At 36.6% G+C, this 20,980-nt stretch overlaps 1 protein-coding gene across 1 annotated transcript in view; it reads right to left on the bottom strand.

Moving 5' to 3' along the window:
* Positions 1-17,951: 17,951 nt before the first annotated feature.
* Positions 17,952-20,980, bottom strand: part of GALR1 (galanin receptor 1) — a 31,496-nt gene continuing 28,467 nt past the window's right edge. The window contains exon 3 of the mRNA XM_027852309.1: positions 17,952-18,269. Coding sequence (XP_027708110.1) covers positions 17,952-18,269 — 318 coding nt within the window. The remainder of the gene's footprint in view (positions 18,270-20,980) is intronic.

Raw genomic sequence — 20,980 nt, 5'->3', positions numbered from 1 at the left:
CAAAAGTTCACCATTCAAAAATCCATCTCTCCTGCCTGCCTGCCTGCCTGCCTGCCTGCCTAGATCTCATTTTGCCTCTTGAGGTCCCTCATGCAAGTACGCAGCATCACGTTCAGCAGTCACATCTCACTGACTATGCAGCACAAGATTGTTCCTTTGTAAAATTTCCCCAGGCTCTAGTGGAAATGGGGTTACGCAAATTTAGAAATAACTAAGTTGGGAAAACCTCAACTATACCACATTAAGCAGTTTAGGTATTCAATACCCTTCATATTCTGAGACGAATTTGCATAGTTTAGTGAAACAAAGTACTGCACTATCCTGCTGAGCTTGGAAGCATGGGATCTGATTTTGAATCCTGGCTCAACACTACCCATATGACCTTGGACAAATCACTTGGCCAAAACTGGACTTAAGTTTCTTAATCTATAAAATTAAAGGATTGTAATAGATGACGTGTGAGTTCCCTTCTGGCTCTAGTTCCATTATTCTAAGAGTTTCTCTTTTTCCAGTGCCAGCTAAGAATTATACTGTTCAAAGCTATAACATATGATTGTGATGGAGGACTATTATGCTATAAGGAATGACAAGGGAAGTGGTTTCAGAAAAACATGGCCAGACTCCTATGAACTGATGCAAAGTACCAGGAGAGCCTTGTGCACAGTAACAGCAATGATGTGATAATTATCAACTGTAAAAGACTTTGGCTGCTCTGATCGACACAATGATCCAAGACAGTTCCAAAGGATTCATGATGAAAAAAGGCTATACACCTCCAGAGAGAGAACTGATAAACTCTAAGTGCAAATTAAAGTATTTTTTCACTTTCTTTATTTTCCTTGCTTTTAAAAAAATTGGCTAATATGGAAATGTTTTGTATAATTGATATATTGCTTGCCTTTTCAGTGGGTGGGGGAAGGGGTGGGAAGGTAGGAGAGAATTTGGAACTCAAAATTTTAAAAAGAAAAGAATGTTAAAAATAAATAATAAATTGAAATGTTTAAAAAAAGAATTATGCTATTCAAACTATAAATCATCTTTCCTATTGGAGAAAACAAAAGCACTTGTGGAAGGTTCCTCTACTCTCTTGGTTATCAGGGTGAATGGAGTTTTTTCAGAAAGAAAGGAAGAAAAGCAAAGGAAGGAAAAATAAAAAGGAAAAAAGGAGATGAAGAGGTAGTATGGAATATTAGCTAAATTACTCTTATAAGCAGATTTTAAGCAAAGATTCAGTTCTGAACCTTAGCACACTGAAATGGCTGAACAATTATATTTTGGGTAAATTCATTCACTAGAGAGACTTTGAACTATGAAATAGGTCCCTGGTGCTCACCAAAAGGTCCAATAACTCCATTCCAATTTTCCCACCCACTGTATGTAATTTATCTCAGCTGGTACATGCATTGAATGCTTATTTCAAAGGATCCATTCAAATTATGTAAGTAAATTCCTCATCTGCTTAGCTGATGCACAGCAAGGTTTCTATCTCTCTTCAACCATGCTCAGCATAGAGTTCTTGCCCTATTCATTTAAATGATCCTGTTGGGGGGAAACTGAAAAAATAAACAGCACAATGTAGACAATGACAGATAAATGCATTTGATTTGTATTTTGGACACATTTCACTTCTGAAAATAAAAATGAGAGACAGAGAATAGTGAGGTTACTATACATTGTGTCTTGTTACAACATTTCTTTCTCAAAAAGTATTGTATGTGAGACAGAGACAGAGAGAGAGAGAGAGAGAGAGAGAGAGAGAGAGAAGGAATATAATTTGTGGAGTTGTCCTCATTTGCCATCTCTCTGCATTTGAATTCTCATTAAATAAAATATTTTTGCACCTAAACGTGAAAAAAATTGATAAAACAATATGAAAATCTAAATTGATTTTTTTTCTATTTAAAGAGTTTCAAGGATAGAAAATATTGACACAGAGGAGATAGGAAAGAAAGCCCACTGAAACTTTGGAGCTATGCCAGGGATATAAGATTCTTGCCACAGTGGGTAAGGAAGGACAATCTATGAAGGAAGCAGCTACCTGTGTTCCAGTAAATTATGTTGAGGACCCCATATGCTACCAGTTGAGGAGGCATCCAATGCTGGTCAGAAGAAGATATAAACTGTTGTTTGGCAAATTTCTGACAAGAGGTATTGAAGTAGCCATTTGTCTATTGGGCGAGAATAATCGGGGGGCATGTTGTCATGCAGAGTTTCCTGAGACTTTTCAACCCTTAGGATGACCCCTTGTTTATGGTGATTCACATAAGGCTCCTGCCAGAAGGGATCTAAAAATCATTTCAAAGGATTATTAGCTCCTAGGCAAATGGCCACAAGTGGCAGTCTCTACACTGCTGTCAATTAAAGGTAGGCACTTCAACCATCCAGACATCTGCTACAGTTGTTTTTATGCTCAAAGCAGATTAACTAAGACATTCCTGCCTTTTCTTATCAATAATTTCATTCTTCAAAATATAGAGGCAGTGAGCAGGGGTATCACTGTTCTGGAATAGATTCTGACCAATAAAGAAGATCACAAACTTAGCAATGGAAAATACCTTACGGGCCATCAAGTTCAACTCTTTCATTTTGCAGATGGTGAAACTGAGAGAGGAAGAGGCTTAGTCATTGACCCAGAGACACACAGTTAGTAAGTATATGAAGTGAGGCCTTCCTGACTCTAAGACCAATACTTTATTCATTATTCCATGCTGCAACTAATTTAGGTGCTGAAGTGGAAATGGCATGAGTCTTGGCAAGGAGTGACTGTATCATCCTAGAATTAGTGAGAGAGAGAGAAACAGACAGATGGACAGAGACAGAGAGAAAGAGGTAGAGTAGCTAGGTGGTGCAGTGGATAGAACACTGGGCCTGGAGTAAGGAAGACTAAGACAATAGCTATGTGACCCTGAGCAAGTCACTTAACCCTTTTTGCTTCTATTTCCTCATCTATAAAATGAACTGGAGAAGGAAATGGCAAACCACTCTAGTATCTTTGCCAACAAAACCCCAAAAGGGGTCATAAAGAGTTGGACACACCTGAAAATGACTAAATAACTAGATATATAAATAGACAGATAGATAGATAGACAGACAGACAGAGGGAGAGAGAGAGAGAGAGAGAGAGAGAGAGAGAGAGAGAGAGAGAGAATTCCAGTGTGGTCTGATATTCTTCCTAGATTTTGGTAAGATGGAGTTCAAATAAATAAGAAAAAGAGTTTATAGGATACCACAACACAAAATAGTGTTTTTTTAAATGGCAGAAGAAAACTGTTCAGTATAGAGGTGCTGCTACTGAGACTCACAGGGGCAAGATCCCTGCCCTGCCCTTTTCTGTCATCAGTGTTGCAATCGTGTTCCAGGTTCAGTGCTAGGTAAACCATGCCAGCAGGCTTTCTCTTTTGGAGTTATAAATTCCAACTCAGCAGCCAATCATGGGACTCTCAATGGTTCCCAAAATTCCTTCATGGGTAATCACTACTGTTTGTGCTGGAAAGATAGGGGAGGTCCATTGGAGAGAGGAGAATCAATATAATAGTAAGTTATCAAGAATGAAATCCTGATGGCATAAAAGGAAATTACAAGCTATTCCAATGAGGAAGGAAAAGGAGAACAATGTAGATCAATTAATAAGCATTTATTAAATATATACTAAAAACTACGGAGTGTGTGAAGTACTGTGGATGCAAAGACAAAAGCAAATGAGCCCCTATCCCCAAGAAGCTTTCATTTTATCAGGGAAAACAGCACGCACATGTACGTATATATGTGTGTAAGGCAGAAAGAAGTTAAGTCACCTGTCAAGAGTCCCACAACTCACAAGACTCTGAAGATGATGCTTGAACCCAGATGATCCTGACTTCAAATATAGTGACCTACCCATGCTGCCTCTGTGGTTGTTAGCTGCATTTTGGGGACATAGGCTAGCCTCTTTGAGGCACATGCAACTTCTTCCCCATATGACTGTACCCACAGGAAGCATTTTCCTCAGTACATATGACCGTATCTCACCAGCAACAATGTCAGCTACCCAGTTGATCTGTTTGATAAAGGAGTAAATACAAGTATGAAAAAGGGATTCAGATGACAATAACCCATAGTGCAACAAAGATTAAAATCTGGCTCTACTCACTGGCCAAGGTGGAATCCCCAGGCCTTCTTACATGTAGTGAAGCTTCTCCCTGGACCAATGCTGAACTGCTCCATCCCCTTCCAGAACTTGCTTCATGGTATCCCATGGGATCCCTGGAACACAATGCTTTGTGTTCCAGGATCTGATTACTCTCCTGAAAATGTCTCCCCAAGTTATCCCTCAACTCTCTTAATTATTTTTGTCTTAAATGGTTAACTTGAGAATGTCTTAAGTACTTGCTCCTGGAATGTTGTGGGGAGCTTGCTTTAGCATCATATTTGCAAGTTAAAGTCCTCTATACAATATTCAGAACAAAGGAGGTAAAAGTTGTATTACAGTCGGCCCTGCTCAGACTCCATTTAGTTCTGGACACTTCATTTTGGGAAAGACATAGGTAAGCAAGAGCACATCCACAAGACAGGAATGAGGATCTTGAGAAGACTAGAGACTATACCACACAAGCCTTAGCTGAAGAAATTGGAGATGCTCGGCCCAGAGAAAAGAAGACTCAAAGGAGACATGAGAACGGGCCTCAAATACTTAAAAGGCTATCATATGGATGAGAGATTCAATTTGTTCTGCTTGGGCTCAGAAAACAAAAATAGAAGCAACTGTTGGTAGGCCTGAAGAAGCAGATAGAAGCACGATGGCAAGAAAAGCTTCCTAATGATTCTGCATATAGTGAATGTCAGGAGATAGAGTCATAAGTGAAAACTCTTTTCCCTTTGGGGCCATATTTAATTTCCTAACATCACAGAGGGCAGACTACCCCAGAGACAGCAGTTGCAAAAAATCAGATAGATGATGAATTTTTGAAGAACCAATAGTAAAATCATTAGTTCCCCAGAAGGTATAGAAGGAGGCATTAAATATAGGTGAACCCTGGGAGAGAACTGTTATAGTCAATGGACCTTTGGGGTGCTGTCCAAGGGCCAAGCATAGGATCAAAACATGAGGTGAAGGGTTAGTGGTATCCCCAAGATGTTAGCACTCTAGGACAAAGCCAAATGCCCATTTTTGGTGACATAGTATACAGTTTACCTACATCATTATTTTATAAGCTCATCCAGGATGTATGCTTATCATTTTCTTCAAATGATTCTGCAGTTAAGAGCTGAATTACACTTTAGAGAGACAGTGTGATTTCAAGGAAAGAGTATTAGATTTGGAAACAAAAGACCGGGGTTCAAACCCTGTCTCTGCTGTTTACCACTTGTGTGACCTTGGGCAAGCCACTTAACCTCTGCAGACCTCAGTTCCCTGGAATGTAAAATGAGAAGGTTTGTCTAGCGAGCTCTGAGCCCCCTTCCAACTATAAACCTATTATTCTATGACAATTATTAAATGTTAATTATATCTATACACAAAGGTTTTTCATTTCCCCATCAGCAGAGATTCATCTATCAGGTATTTGCTAAAGCTTATTGACCAGAGTATTGAAACTTCTAAGAAATTAAATGAATTAAAATCTTATTCTTCCTACAAAGTGGCCCACTTCAGGTCTCACCTCCTCCATAAAACTTTCCTTGTCACTTTCGTCCAGAGTAATTTTAAGATCACTAATTGGAAGGAAGCCTAAAGATCATCTAACCCTATCACCTACTTTTGCAGACAAGGAAACCGAGCGCTAGTTAAGTGACTTGACTAAGGTAACACAGGAAGCATGTGGCAGCACCAAGTGTTGAATCCAGTTTCTTTAAATTCGAATTCAGTACTCTTTCCACTCCTTTAATCTGACCTCTGTTCCTGACTTCCTGTAGTAGGAATAATAAACAATACTAATAACTAGCATTCATATGCTGCTTTAAGTTTTCAAAGCACCCTGTAAATATTATCTCCCTTTATCCTCACACCACCCCCAGGAATTAGGTACTATTATAGTTATCTCCATTTTACGGATGAGGAAACTGAGGCAAGAAGGTTGAGTGGTTTGTCCAAGGTCATATATCTAGTAAGTGTTTAAGGCAGTATTGGACCTCAAGTCTTCCTTACTCCAGGCCTGCAGTCTATCCACTGTGCCACTTGGCTACCTGTTCTCCTCTCTAAAATTTTCTACCTCAATTAAGTGTGTGTGTGTGTTAATTTATTTATCCACATATACATATGTATATGTGTCACATCTCCTAATTCAGCTCCTAGAAGGTAAACAGCATATCTTTTGTGTCTTTACTCTCCCCATAGCAAATAACAATGATTTTCACATTTCATCCCCAGCCTCCAAACCTTCACACAAGTGGTAAACCACGTCTGGTATGAACTATCTCCTCACCACTGCCTTGCAGAATGCCTCGCTCCTTTCAAAGCATAGCCCAGCTACCAACTTCTGTATAAGGCCTTTGCTGATGCCACAATTAGCAACTTCTTACTCTTTAAATGCCTACACTACTTTACATGTACTTTGTCTTTGTATATCTGTTGCATCCTCTCAGTATAATGTAAGGACTTTGAAGGCAGAGATTATTTCATTTTTTGTCTTCATGTCATCAATACCTCACCATTATTAAGCACTCACTAAATGTTGAATGGAAATGTCCTGATGGAAATAAAGGTAGACTGAGGCAGCAAAGATCCAAGCACGGTCAATTTATTAGCTAGACTAGCAGCAGCCAATAAATTAGGTCAATGACTCCTCGGTAGCCAAAGATCCCAGGTAAGGTGTGACAGAATCTTTTATAGTGACCAACAAGATGACCAAGCAAAATCTGGAGAAATACTTTGCAGAAAGTGTGTCTTCTACTGAATGGCTAGATGTTTTAATGAGGAGGTGAGATGAATGTCACCTCAGCTCCTCCCCATTACATCATTGGAAGATGAGGTCAGTTGTCAGATGATGGGAATAGTCCTCAGGTGGTGGGATTACAGGAATACCTCATTTTATTGAGCTTAGCTCTATTGCACTTCACAGACAATTGTGTTTTTTTTTACAAATGGAAGATTTGCAACAATCCTCTATGGAGCAAGTCTATCAGCACCATTTTTTCCAAAAGCAGCACCATTTTTCCAAAATGCTCATATCATGTCTCTATCTCACATTTTGGTAATTCTTGCAATATTTCAGATTTTCTCATTATTATTATTTTGGTTATGGTCATCTGTGATCAGTGATCTTTGATGTTACTATTTTAATTATAACCATGCCTGCATAGGACAACAAACTTAATTGATAAATATTGTGTATGTTCTGACTGCTCCACTAACAGGTAGTTCCCCTGTCTCACTCCCTCTCCTCAGGCCCCCCTATTCCCTGAGATACCACAATATTGAAATTGGGCCAATTAATAACCCTACAATGGCCTCTAAGTGTTCAAGTAAAAGGAAGAATCATTCAATGTGGCAAACTTCATTATCTTAGTTTAAGAAATTGGCACAGCCACCCCAACCTTCAAAAACCACCACTCTTAACAGTCAGCAGCCATCAACAATGAGGCAAGACCCTCCACCAGCAAAAAAAAGATTATGACTTGCTAAAGGCTCTGGTGATAGCATTTTTTAGCAATAAAGTATTTTTAATTAAGATATGTACATTTTTTATATATAATACTACTGTACACCTAATAGACTGCAATATAGTATAAACATAACTTTCATATGCACTGGAGAGTCAAAAAATTTGTGTGACTCACTTCACTGCAGTATTGGCTTTATTGCAGTGGAACCAAACCAACAGTATCTATGAAATATGCTATAGTCTGCAGGCCATGGAATTGCTACAACAGTTTTAAATTGATGAGATTGACCTTTAGATTAATCAAGTTTCTCTAGAAAGTAGGTGATGAATGAAGTTACAAGGATAGGGGTAACCCACCTAAGTTACCCAAGTAACCAAAGGTTACCTGAGTGAATTTGCAAAAGCAAGGAATTTAGGCACGTACAGCAGAAGGAATACTAAATCTATACTGACTTGTTTAAGTCTTAATGAAACAGGATTAAAATCAATTTTCAGTTTCACAGAAATGAACAGTAGATACTTTCTTGGTTAATGGAGAAAAAAAAGTCACATCAAAGATCTGTAGGGTCTCTTTCAGCACTAAACCTCAATGATACTAATGTATACTTTTAGAAATTATCTGGCTTTGGCCCAGAATGTTTACAATGCTAATCTTTTAGCATTTTCATTTATAAAACTTAATTTCTAGAAAAAACAGACAAATCTTAAGAAATTATGCATTCAGTAGGAGACATTTCAGCTTATTAGTTTGTTGGTCAATTATTTTAAGTCATGCATCTTGTGATTTGTGTACATGTAATCTACATTCTTCATGTTTCCACAATCTTCCTTTTTAGACAAAGATTTCTAAGACACATGCATTCAATCTATATGTATGCTAGAGGAATAATAAAGATAATTTTTATAAAAGAAATTCACCAGGATCTGTCCATGATATAAATGCTACAATTAAGTTGGACTCTAGAGATGAAAGTATTATTCTTTGCATCAACACTTTGACTTAAAATGTCTCCAAGCACTATATTTGGTTTCTGTGGGCAACCACATCTTCACAGATCCCTACACTTTAAGATCCTCAAATCACAGTTCATACATTTGCATAAAAGAATATATAAAGCAATCAGGATGCAAATTTTTGACTTCCAAAAATAAGTCCTCCCAAACAGAAGATAATACCTGGGAGATGAAGAGTAGGCAATGTGATTTTAGGGAAACAGCATGGTTCTGCTGACCCTCAACCCCACCTACTCCACTTGGCATTCTCTCTCCTTTCTCTTCCTCTGAATTACCACCATTTTAGTCACTAATGGATTTGACTATAGAAGAGAGGCCATTATTTTGGGGGAGGGGCGAGAAAGAAGGGAGACACTGTTAAAATATACATAGATTACTTTTTTCTTCTCATATCAGTGTGGCTTATCTTGGCTAATTATTTCCTTCAAAGTTTCTGAAGCCTTAAGCAGAATGACACTTAGGACATGAAAATGTTTTTGTTTTTTCCCCCACCTAGCCCTATAACTAGAAGAGAGAGGTTAGAAGTTTGAAAAGAGCTGAATGGTAGCAAGGAATCCTAAAATGGCTAGGTGGCAACATGGGACACTAACAGGGAAGAAAGATCTGATTAGTTCAGCCACTAAGGGTGTCCTGGAACAGCCACCAAAGGGAATCAAGACTGGGAGGGCTTATTTTGTTCCCAGTGTGAAAATCTTGTCACTGGTGCACATAGATTAGAAAGAAAAATGAAAAAAGGAGTGGTCTATGAATTTATAATAAAATGACTTCCCTGTTAGACACTTGGCAAATTACAAATCTTTGGCTTCAAAATTATTTCTAATTCACACAAGTATAAAGAACTCACCATTATCAATTCCAAAATAAATCACTGTTTTACTCTGAGTTCCATTGTAGGTTATTAGGGTTTTTCCCAAAAAAAAAAAAAAAAAAACTCTTAGAAAACGTGAAAGATAACCTCTCAAGACGGTTCCATTCACAGTTATCAAGGAATGAAGAGTTGAAAGAACTGGTAGAGGTCACCTTGTCTAACTCCTTATTCTACACATGAATCCCCTTTGCCACATCACTAATAAAATAATCTGCCTAATCCTTCTTATTATACCTGACAGGTCTTCAGATATAGGGTGCCTCAAAAGTCTTAATGAAGTTGTCTTTTGAGACACTCTGCCCCTAAAAATAGATAGTAGGCTTCCCTAAATCTTCCCTGAACTAAAGTTTCCAAGTTTCTTCAACTTACCATCATATATCATGGCTTTACATCTCCTTGACATGCAGATCACTCTCCTATGGTTGTGCTCCAGTTAATAAATGACCCTCTGAAAATGTGGTAAACAGAACTCGTGTGAAACTACAATTTTCTTCATACTAGGTATGGTATTTCTATGAATCCAGCTGAAGATTGAATTTGGCTTCCAGAACGTAACATCAGACAAAACTCACACTCTCTTCAAGTCTTTTTGCTATATGACTTTCTCTCTAGCCATATTTTTCCATAATATATTTATGTAGTTGATGTGGGGAACTTAGGTGTAAGATTTAGACAACTTGAAGTGGTGGGTAGAGAGCAGACCTAAAAGATAGCAAAAGCTGGGCTCACATCCTACCTCTCTATAGAGTCCTCCTAACTATATAATCACAGGCAACAGATTTCACCTCTCAGTGGCCTATCAGCATTCTAAAATAAGTTGCAAATGAATTATAGATGTTGGCAGAGGTAGTTTCAATGTGGAGAATTTTCAAACCAATTAAATTATTGGTCTGGCTCTGAACAAAAAAAGGTATGGTGGGGGAGGGGGCAGTACTTAGCAAGACCTAGTGGTTCTAGGGCTAGGCTTGGATTCAAGATCTGGATTCAAATTCCAGCACTGCTTACTAGCAAAGTGGCCCCAAGCAAGTCATTTAACTTCTATGTGTCTCAAGCAACTCTGTAAGACTTATCAAATAAGTCAAAAATGGGTTATAGTCATCATAGGAGAAGGAGTTCCTCAAGGCTAAGAAAGTCACAGATCCTTCCCATACTCATATAGGTACATGACTCAACTGCAATTCTTATTAAATTTACTTTCATCAAGTTCAACCCATTTTTCTAGTCCAAGAACTCTTTGGATCCTGATTATAGCAACTATCATCCAACTTCTTAGCATTTCTGAAGCATATAGTTTCTTACCTTTGAAAAAACAAAAAGCCTCAATAATTATCCTAAAATTTTTAATGATTCTTATAAGACAGCATTATGTTGATAAAATGCTCCACTCCACCCTTGGATACTGGTGATTTGGACTTGAATATGAAAACATTTCTGCCTAATTAAGATTGTGCTTAAATTGATTCATAGCCCTTATAAGGTCAATCCATGTCAACTTTGAAAGAGCTAGAGTTGTGTTTATATCAGATGAAAAGAACTGAATGAAAAGTGGGGGGGAAATCAGTTTGCCAAAAACAGTTTTGTGTATATTATAACATATACTTGATTTGAATGGTTTCATTGAAACAATTTAATTTGTGGCTGAACTGATTATAAATTGTCACTAAGTAAAGATTGTCTTTTTCCAAAAAATAAACATTTTATTCAACTCCTTTAGACACTTTATTTTCGAGACACCAAACCACCAAACTGACATTTCTAGTTTGTATATTTTGACACCATCTTCACACTATCTAAAGTGGAAGAGATCAAAATTTGTGGGCATAGCAGATCATATACTAACAGCTTATAGGTTCTCAACTAACGAAGGTAGTAGTGGGGCACAATGCAATTCAACAAGTAAAATTTAAGCATGTACTCTATGCCAACACAATATATTTTGTAGGAAATTTGTAAGGATTATAATAATGATTTGGGGGGAAATTATCATATTAGGACACATTAAGAAACAGGTTTTTTTTATTTTTCAATGCATTACAATTACGTGCAATATCACATGATAAAGATCCACTGGGAACCATGCAAAACATAGCAGTATAATAATTTAGAACAACTGAATGCTACCCTAGATTGACTAAATACAGACTCATAATTTTAGCTGCTTTTCAAAGAATTTATGTGCATGCTACAGCTGTATCTATACAGAAAAGTTCCATTACCAGGTCTTAAGATAATGTGTAAATATTATCAGGTGTAAATATAATCATGCCCAGCAGTCATACACAGAGTACACGCTAAACAAATTTGCAGTTTAAAGACATAATAGATAGAGATTTTTTCCGTAATTCACACAATTTATGCCTACAGGAATTATTTTTTATTGAAAAAATATTTAGGACAATGCAAATAGCACTTATCTCTCAGAGATAATAAAGTTGTTTCACTTTAAAGCTGAAATATACCAGACAAAAAAATTCATACATCACAAAAGACATGCACACATTCAAATTAAACAGTATTTAAAATTAGATGTAACAGACTTTAAATACGTTTTCCTTAATACTTCTTTTAAAAATAGAAAAAATGTAACTATACAGGTGAACTTTCTTTTTTCATAGATTTTTTCATAGATTTCCCTAATTTTTTGAGGTGATGAACATAGCTATTCTGGCTACAGTGGCCCAGGGCAAGATCAAGCACTACCAGGAATGCCAGTCCCAACCAAGTAAACAAAATCTTAGTGACATCCACTGGGTAGAGATCAAGTCTGTGTTTCTTGATGGCATGAATATATACAATTAGCAATCATTCAAAGTTTCCATTGCCAAGAGATAAAGGTTAGGGAAGAAAATAGAATAAAATAATCACAAAGTAAATGGTCTTTTTTTTTTATTTTACAAACAAAGTTGTATTTCCTCCCTAATTTCATGACTCCAAAACACGGAATGATTTTGTTTACTAATATAAGGACTAAGTGTTTCTCTGACAATGATCAAGGTTTCCCTTTCACCTTTAGTGATTTAGCAATCATTTTTTTCAGACACCTGTCTCCTTACTCTTCCCTGGGACAATTATTTTGAAATCTTTGTCAGGGAAATCCTTCCACAAAAAGGCCTATCTAAATCCCTCAGGAACTTCATTTGGCCTTTACACCAAAACAAACCCAACGTAAAGGATTTGCCACTGGGTCCAAGCCTGCTCCTACAACTATCATCATCATCTCTTTGCTTAGGTCTCTTTCTTGAGATCTTCCTGGAATTATCAGGAAAAATCATGAAATACTGAGGGTAGGTAAGTGAACTGGAGAAATCATCTTGTTTCCTTGCTTCCTTAAAGAAACTCATAGAACATTACCCACCCAAAAAGAAACTAGAATCAGGGGTGGGGAACCTGTGGCTGAGTCTAGCTGCTCCAAAAAGCAGAGAAACTAGACAAGGTCTTGTTAGGACTAGTGCTGGGAAATGTTCATAATCATTTTGAGAAATGTTCATAATCATCATGTGCTACTTCCCCATTATTTATCATCCTTTTGTCTCCTCCATGGGAAAGAAAAATCTCTTTCTCAAAATGTTCCTCTTTCCTTTTCATCTTTAACCATCTCCCATCAGCCCCTGTCTCTTTACATTCCCTTTCTTCTTTTCTCTTTCCCCACCCACTGACTGTAAATGCTATCTATATATAGAGGTTAATTTGTTCACTAAAATTTCATATGCAGGATGTTATGATTAAAGGGAAAATACAAATAGGAAAAGGAGAATATACACTTGTATTAGAATTTATAAATTTATCTCAAGTAGGAATTGATTCATTCTTAATACTTACATGCGCAAAGTCTAGCATAGTGCAAGCACAAAGTAAGTGGTTAAGAAATACTTGCTGATTGATTGATAGTCCCAGGAACAAATTAGATTTTATAACAGTTTCAAATTTATAATGAGTTTTCCTTACAACAACCCTTTGAGGTAGGTAGCATACATATTTTTTTTGCATTTTTCAAATGAAGAACTTGAGGCTCAGAGAAGGGATATGAGCTGTCCGTAGTCCTCTAACTCATAATCATCCAAGTTATAATTTGAATGGAGGCCTTCTGACTCCATCTGGTCTAATAGTCTTTCTGCTATGATATGCTGCCTTTAAGGTAAATGTTCTTAATCTGGAATCCATTGACCTCCCCTCAAAAAAAAAGTATATGGGACAATTTCAAGAAATTAGATGGGGAAAAAAAATTACATGTCTATTTTTACTAGCCTCTAACTTAAATTTAGCATTTCCTTCAATTATCTAAAAATGTTATTATGAGAAGTGAGGTATAAGTTTTAGCAGACTGAAAAGGGGGTTAAGAACCCCTGATCTAAAATATAGTATTTTTCATTTTACCATGTTACGTGTGAATGTATATATATATATATATATATGTTCATACATATTCTTTGTTTCTGTTTTTGTTTTGTTTATTTTTACACTGGAATGAGAGGAGCTAAAAGATTCAGACCACTGAAATGTATGGGAAAGGGTCATTTTCTAGCCATCTGCAAACCTCTTCAAAAATGGTAGCATAGCCCATGAAAAGTGTGATTAATCTTAACAAAAATAGCAGAGAATGTGGAGTACATGTACATATATAATCTTACAGATTTTATATGCATATAAAATATCATAGATTTTAGATTGTAAACTCTTAAAAGGGCAGAAATCAATTCAGTTTATCTAATTTTTTTCACAGTGCTAAAGAAAGTAAATTACCATATGAGCTAATAAATACTTCCTGCTATGAATAATATGGACAAAGATATATAATGTCACTTTATAAAGTGTCCCTAAAATTGAATTTTAAAAAACATATGAGCAAAAGATGTGTTTCATGTTATTCTAGGGGAAAGGAAATAAAAAATTACACAGATGATCATCTTTTACACAAAAAAGTGACCTGACTCAAGCAGGCAGTGGATTTGCTACCATTAACATTGCTCCCTTTTCTTTGCTTTTGAAGGAATTCAGCAAATATGGTTTTCTACAATATTACTGTATAAACCTACCAAGAAGTCTTTTTTGATTGAGTATTCCATGACCCCCTGATTCATGTAATTTGAAAATGTGCTTTCCTCTTTCATATATATAAATATGTGTATGAGAGAGAGCAAAATTTGTCTCCGGTTTCAAGATAAAAATTTAAAGTTAATGTGTATTTGTAATGAAAAATAATTAGTGCTGCAAAAAGAGATGAATTTGAATGCTAAAAACAAAACAGAAAAGAGGATAAATGTAAGTAAGCTACAGCACCACTTGCAATGTGTAGAATGTAGTTAATCCAACAAAAAAAGGTAGATGTGTTAACTAAATTATCTGGAAAATATCCCAAGTCCTCCACTCTGCTTTGTTTCTAGAAACCTAGCCAGAAGTACGGGGAAAAGGACAGCTCTAAGATGTCTCTTGGATATCTGGTTGTGGTCCTTCCTACCCAGCCATTATATATGGGCAGTTGTAAAAGTTTACTTTCACACCTGAAATAGCAACTCGGGATTATTTTAAATGCTGTAGATTCTATATCCCTCAGCAAAAGTAAAAAATACCGAAGAGCAGCTGCCTTGGAGCACAGAGGAGGCTAAATTGATGAGGAAAGCATCCATCATCTTTGAAGTTAGGCTGTAAGCATGCTTCTCAGGCAACTAGATGTTAAAGGCAAATACTATATTTCTCTTTCAGATTTACTGGAAGAAAAAGAATGTACTGGGATTTAGGATTTATTTAATGCCTGAAGATCAAGAGCTTCAACATTTATCAGATGAATTCTAGTTTAGAAATTAGTCAGAAAATAACTGATAGGGAAAGGTCAAGCAAGCATTCCGGGGGGAGGGGGAAAAGATGCTCCTTTGCAGCTTAAATCTACAACCCTTCTCTTGCCCTCTATTATTCATTAATATCTGGAAATTTTCATCTGAACTACAATCTAGGGTAAGGATTATAATTAATCTTTAAAAAGGATTTATTAGAAGTGTGATATACCATAAAACATTGACAAGAGAAACTGTCAAGACGAAGTAGATACAGATATGGATATTCTCTCTGGCTATAACATGAGATTATTTGAATTTGTGTTTGAACATAAGCAGCTAGTCAAGGGTTCAGAGCTTTATAAATGTCATTTATGATTTTTTTGTATTAAAATATTACACTTAGGCTACAGCTCATCCCATAGGAAAAGCAGCTGGGTAGGAATATGGAAGTGGAAAGGGAAGAACTAAAACTAATGCTCAACATACTGTTAGCAAACAAAAACTCTGAGAATAACAGTCACCATGCTCTCTAACCTGGAGAGAATGGTTAAGGGTCCCACTAGACCAGCAAAGTCTCTAAGCCTACCCAGGGGCCACTCTACATCACTATAAAAGTTTACTCAAAAATACATATGTAAGATGAAGCTGCTTTGACATTTTGAAAGGAGATTTTTAAGCTCTGGAAAGTATTCTTGGTATTACTTTCAGGATAACATAGTTTTTATGGCATGTCTAATGAAATACAGAAAATTACTATGCAAAAGACTCATCGCATCCTTGGAACACTCACACATACATACACTTCATGGGCCCATGAATGTATCCAAATTCATATTTTATCGACCTTGCTAACAATTTATGTTTACTGCACAGAAACACAAATAATGGTATTTCATAAGGAAACACTGTTTGCTGTCAGAATAGTTAAGGAAAAAACCAGTTCAATCCATTCATTGAAAATACGTCATTGAAAAGAAGCTAATCAGTTATTGAAGCATATAATGAAGCAAAAATGCCAGGAGGTTTAAGATTAATTCATATTTATATGCTGCTATTTTATTGAACACTTATGATTTGACTGACTTGGATAGTGCACAAAAATACTTCGTGGGAAAAAAAGACTCTGGTCTTAAGTCTCCTATGCCCAGAATATACTGGATTCTCACAGTCTGGGAGTAATTTTATATCTTTTTACACTATTTCTCAGTGTAAATATCAATAAATATTTAAATTGCCATGAAAATTATATTTCAAACACTAACATCCATGCTTTTATATCCAACTGAAAAACTTACGAAAGGGAGAACATTTGGAGGCGTCATCAAAACGAAATGCTAATACATTTCTGTTTGGACTTGGACAGTACAGGACAAAGATACATTCATTCCAAAAATTAATCTTTGTCCAAACTAATGCAACCTGAGCCAGATTTTTAGTGAGCCTTAAAAAGCATTATCTCCTCTAGGAACAAACATTATTGTATAGGACTATGCTTCACCTTGCCACATAGCTATATCTCCACACAAATCTTGTCAGACATGAGAGGGGTCATGCACTGTTAAAAATTTACATGCATCAGCAGAGCACCTGGACAAAGCCCTGAATCCCCAATTTAGCTCTTCAGATTCATGTATACTTTCTATTAACAAAAAGGTAAACATGATTTATAGTCTTCCATTGAGATTTGCCCCATTCTGCTTCATTGACTTCATTGAACAAAATCACAAATTATGAGGCACTAATTAATTTAAAGTGCCTAATGCTGCCAAATCCTTTAGATATTCACAAACTAAAGTTTAACATTTTACTTGGTCTTTTGAAATCACATTAATTTTCTGCATCACTGTAAAATAAGGCAAGAAATCTCACACCATGGATAGTGCAGATACTCCCGTAGTCATGTAAAGTACATTGTATATTGTATAAATCTGACCACTGGACATAAAGTTAAAATTCCTTACTCTCACTCAAGTGAAGGTGCTAATTTTGTTTTTAAAAGTCAAGACAATCACCAATTCAAATCAAAGCTTGATGGCATATCCAAGATTAAGAAAAGTTCATAGAATTTAGGGCTTAGAAATTCTCTTGTCCACCACCACCTTCATTTTACATATAAAGAGACTTGAGGCTCTCAGAGATGAATGACTTGCCTATAATCATGAAGGAAGTAAATGGCTATAATGCAATCTTAGATCCCTTCTCTCCAGATCCAATGTTCTTTCCACTACTACACAATGTCTTGATGCATAATCTCTAAGGGTAAGTTCTTCTCTTGAAGTCAAAGAAATTATACATTGTTTCTATGACATAGTTTTGTTCTCAAAGCTACATCACAAACATCTCATTTTATGATGGTGGAACTGATAAGTCAGTCAATAGAAAATTGAACAATCCATGGAAGTGCCATTTAATTTTCCTTAAAGAGAAATATTGCAAAAACCATTTCTTTTCTCATTTCCATGAGATGTCTTTTTAGAAGAGAAAGAAGTTGCTTACCTTAAATTGAATCTTCTAAAAGGTTTCCTAAAAGGACTAAGAAACCTTATGAATGCAAGGTAAAAGAATTTACAAATTAGTACATGCAGAATTTCAGTAACTAAGCCAATTTTTAGATCAAGATTCAGTTGCAGGTTTCTCCAAGAGGCCATTGTGCTTTATTTTCCGTGATTCCAGTCCACCTGCATGAAACCCAACGATACTTGAATGCAACATTTGTTTGATTCACACATGGGTACAGTTGGTTGATGGTGGGGTCTCTATCCGACTTTTATTTTCTTTAGCATCATTCTGAGGTGATTCACTGCCAATCTGACACTTAAAAACTTGTTTGTAAGCCTTCCTAAAATTTTCAGAGAGAAATGCGTAAATTATAGGATTAACAGAAGAATTGCTGTAAGCCAGGCAGTGTGCTGTGATTCTGAATAAGAAGGAGGCTGTAGTCAATGGAAAGACTCCGAATTCAGCCCAGAGGTGAATCACATGATGTGGCAACCAGGATATGCCAAATACGACTACTACCACGAGGACTGTCTGTGCTGTCTAGAGCAAGAAAGAAAAAATATGTCAGTTGCATCAGTGGGGAAATAATGTCTTCATTTAAACTATTAACTTTTAGGTTTTTAAAATACCAGTAGAATATAGAAGACACGAAACATTGTGTTGACTTCATTGTCTTCTTTCCTGCTATTTTTATTCATTATTATTTTGAGATGTATTATGCTTCCCAATAATCATTTACATGGGATATTAACAAGTAGCTCTCCTAGACTGTAGCAACTCAGAATCATAAAATATCTGAGGTGGAGGAGATCTCAGGAGGCATCTAGTCCAACCTATATGAAAACCAGAATACCCACCTCAATATTCCTAACTAGTGGTCATTCTAGATTTTGCTTGAAGGCCTCCAGTAATGAGGAGCCCACTACCTCCAAGGATAGAGCATCCACTTTGGGATAACTTTAAATGTCAAGAAGTTTCCTTTTTTGTTTGACTCATTTTTTGTATTTATCTCCCCAGCACCTGGTATCATGCTTAGTATATAATAGGCACTTAATAAATGTTTTGTTGATTACAAGCTTAAATTTCTCTCTCTACAATTTCTATCTATTACTCCTAGTCTCTCCCCCTCAGATCAAGTGAGAATAAAATACATAATCCTTCTTTATAGCCCTCCAGATACCTGAAGACAGATATCATGTCCCTACTAAGTATTCCTTTCTGCAGGCTAATTATTCATAGGTACTTTAATCAATTCTCATATAACCTGATCTAAAGATCCTTCACAGTCATAATTGCTTTCCCATGGATAAGCAAAGCAGAATTGCAGTAGATCAAAAGGAACATGAGATGCACAAATTTAGAGCCATCTCCACTCCAAATGTTGACATGGACAATAGGAGCCTTCTGAGCTCCTATTGGTCTGATCAGCCACAATCAGACACACTGTACTTTGACCACAACATACTGATGTCATTTTGGTCCTCTTCAAGAATGAAGGACAGTGAGGCAGCTAGTTGACACAGTGGATAGAGCTCTGGCCTTGGAGTCAAGAGGACCTGAGTTCAAATCTGGCCTCAGACACTTGACATTTTCTAGCTGGGTGACCCTGGGCAAGTCACTTAACCCCATTGCTTAGCCAAAAAGAGTGAAGGACAGCAACCAATAACCAACCTTATCAATTCCCTTCATAAAATACGGCATTCAAGACTGAACACAATTTTGCAGTTGTGGTCTGACTACACCATTATACAATAAAACTATCAGCTCCATGGTTTAGGACACTGTGACTTAATGCAGCCTAAGATAACATTGCCTTTTGGGTGAAATAGCACACTGATAACTCATATTGAGCTTGCAGTCCACTAAGATCCCTAGATCTTTTCCAGATAAACTACTGCCTAGTCATTCCTCCACATTGCATTTGTGAGATCTATTTTTTTTTCAACCAAAACATCTTTGTAAGGGTGGTGAAAATCTGATATTAAATTTTGCCTAATGGCATAAGGATCTTTATTTACCTTGCTTATTGCTCGTATTTTGTTCATTTTTTTATATAGATATCTGATGACATGGGTCCTATTGCTTAATTTTTTCTTGAATTTTGTCTCCTATGAATTTTGGTGTAATTTTGCTGCTAGTCTTCTTACATTGTGCCTTTGAATATTTGACATTTTCCAAACATATCCTGTATATTACCACCTCAATTAACAAATATTTACTAAGCACTTGCGGATACTGGGGGTGCAAGGATTTAAAAAATGATCCAGTTCCCGTGCTCCTAGTCCTTACGTTCTCATGGTACCAGATGGATCGCAACACCTCCAGGGGCTCCATTCCACTTTGACTTCCCTTCTTGGCCCCTGCTTTAGCCCAGCCCACTCAAAGCCCATGGAGGCTGCTTTTCTACTCACATAGTTTGGATTAGATAGGAGTCACCAAAATATTCCTTTCTATTACATAAAGGACAAGTAGGCCTCACCATATGATGATGATGATGATGATGACAGCTAGCATTTTATATAGTGCTTTAAGGTTTGAAATGGGCCTTATAAATATTATCTCATTTTGTCATTACAACTACTCTGGGAAGGTGTTAATTCTTATCCCTATTTGACAAACAAAAAACAGAGGCAGATACAAGCTAAGTGACCAGCTTAGGGTCACACAGCATAAATATCTGAGTCAGGATTTTAACTCAGATCTTCTGACTTTAGTACTGTCTCCACTGTAACACCTATCTTCCTGCAATGTCACTTATCATCTGCCGTATTTCTATGCCCTGGAGACCTCTGGCATTGTCTTCTGACCTACCAGTGTAACCTAAGGACCTGTAGTCCTTGCCATCAGCTCCTGCTACTCTACCTTTAGTATTTCTAGACCTTCCTATCTTCCAACTAAATCTTGCTTTTTTTGTTGTACCCCCTGCCCAATTAGAGTATGAACTCCTTGAGCACAGGGATTATCTCACTTCTTCTATTTGTAACCCCAGTGATTATCATGTAAGAGTCAGGAAGATCTGAGTTCAAAACCTGACTCAGACTCTTACTAATTGTGTGACTCTGGGCAAATCACTCACCCTCTCTCAGTCTCAGTTTCCTAACATATAAAATGAGGGTAATTATAGTGCCTACTTCAAGGAGTTGTAAGGATCAAGTGAAATAACATATGTAAAGTTCTTTGCAAACTTTAAAACATTGTTTTAAAAAAGTTATTTCTTATTATTTATAAATGTTTTTATTTATTCATCCATA

Source organism: Vombatus ursinus, unplaced genomic scaffold (genome assembly GCF_900497805.2).
Source record: "Vombatus ursinus unplaced genomic scaffold, bare-nosed wombat genome assembly UNPS02009573.1, whole genome shotgun sequence".
NCBI lineage: Eukaryota > Metazoa > Chordata > Mammalia > Diprotodontia > Vombatidae > Vombatus > Vombatus ursinus.
Note: the sequence above shows the minus strand (reverse complement) of the source record. Positions and strands in the feature narration are given on the sequence as shown.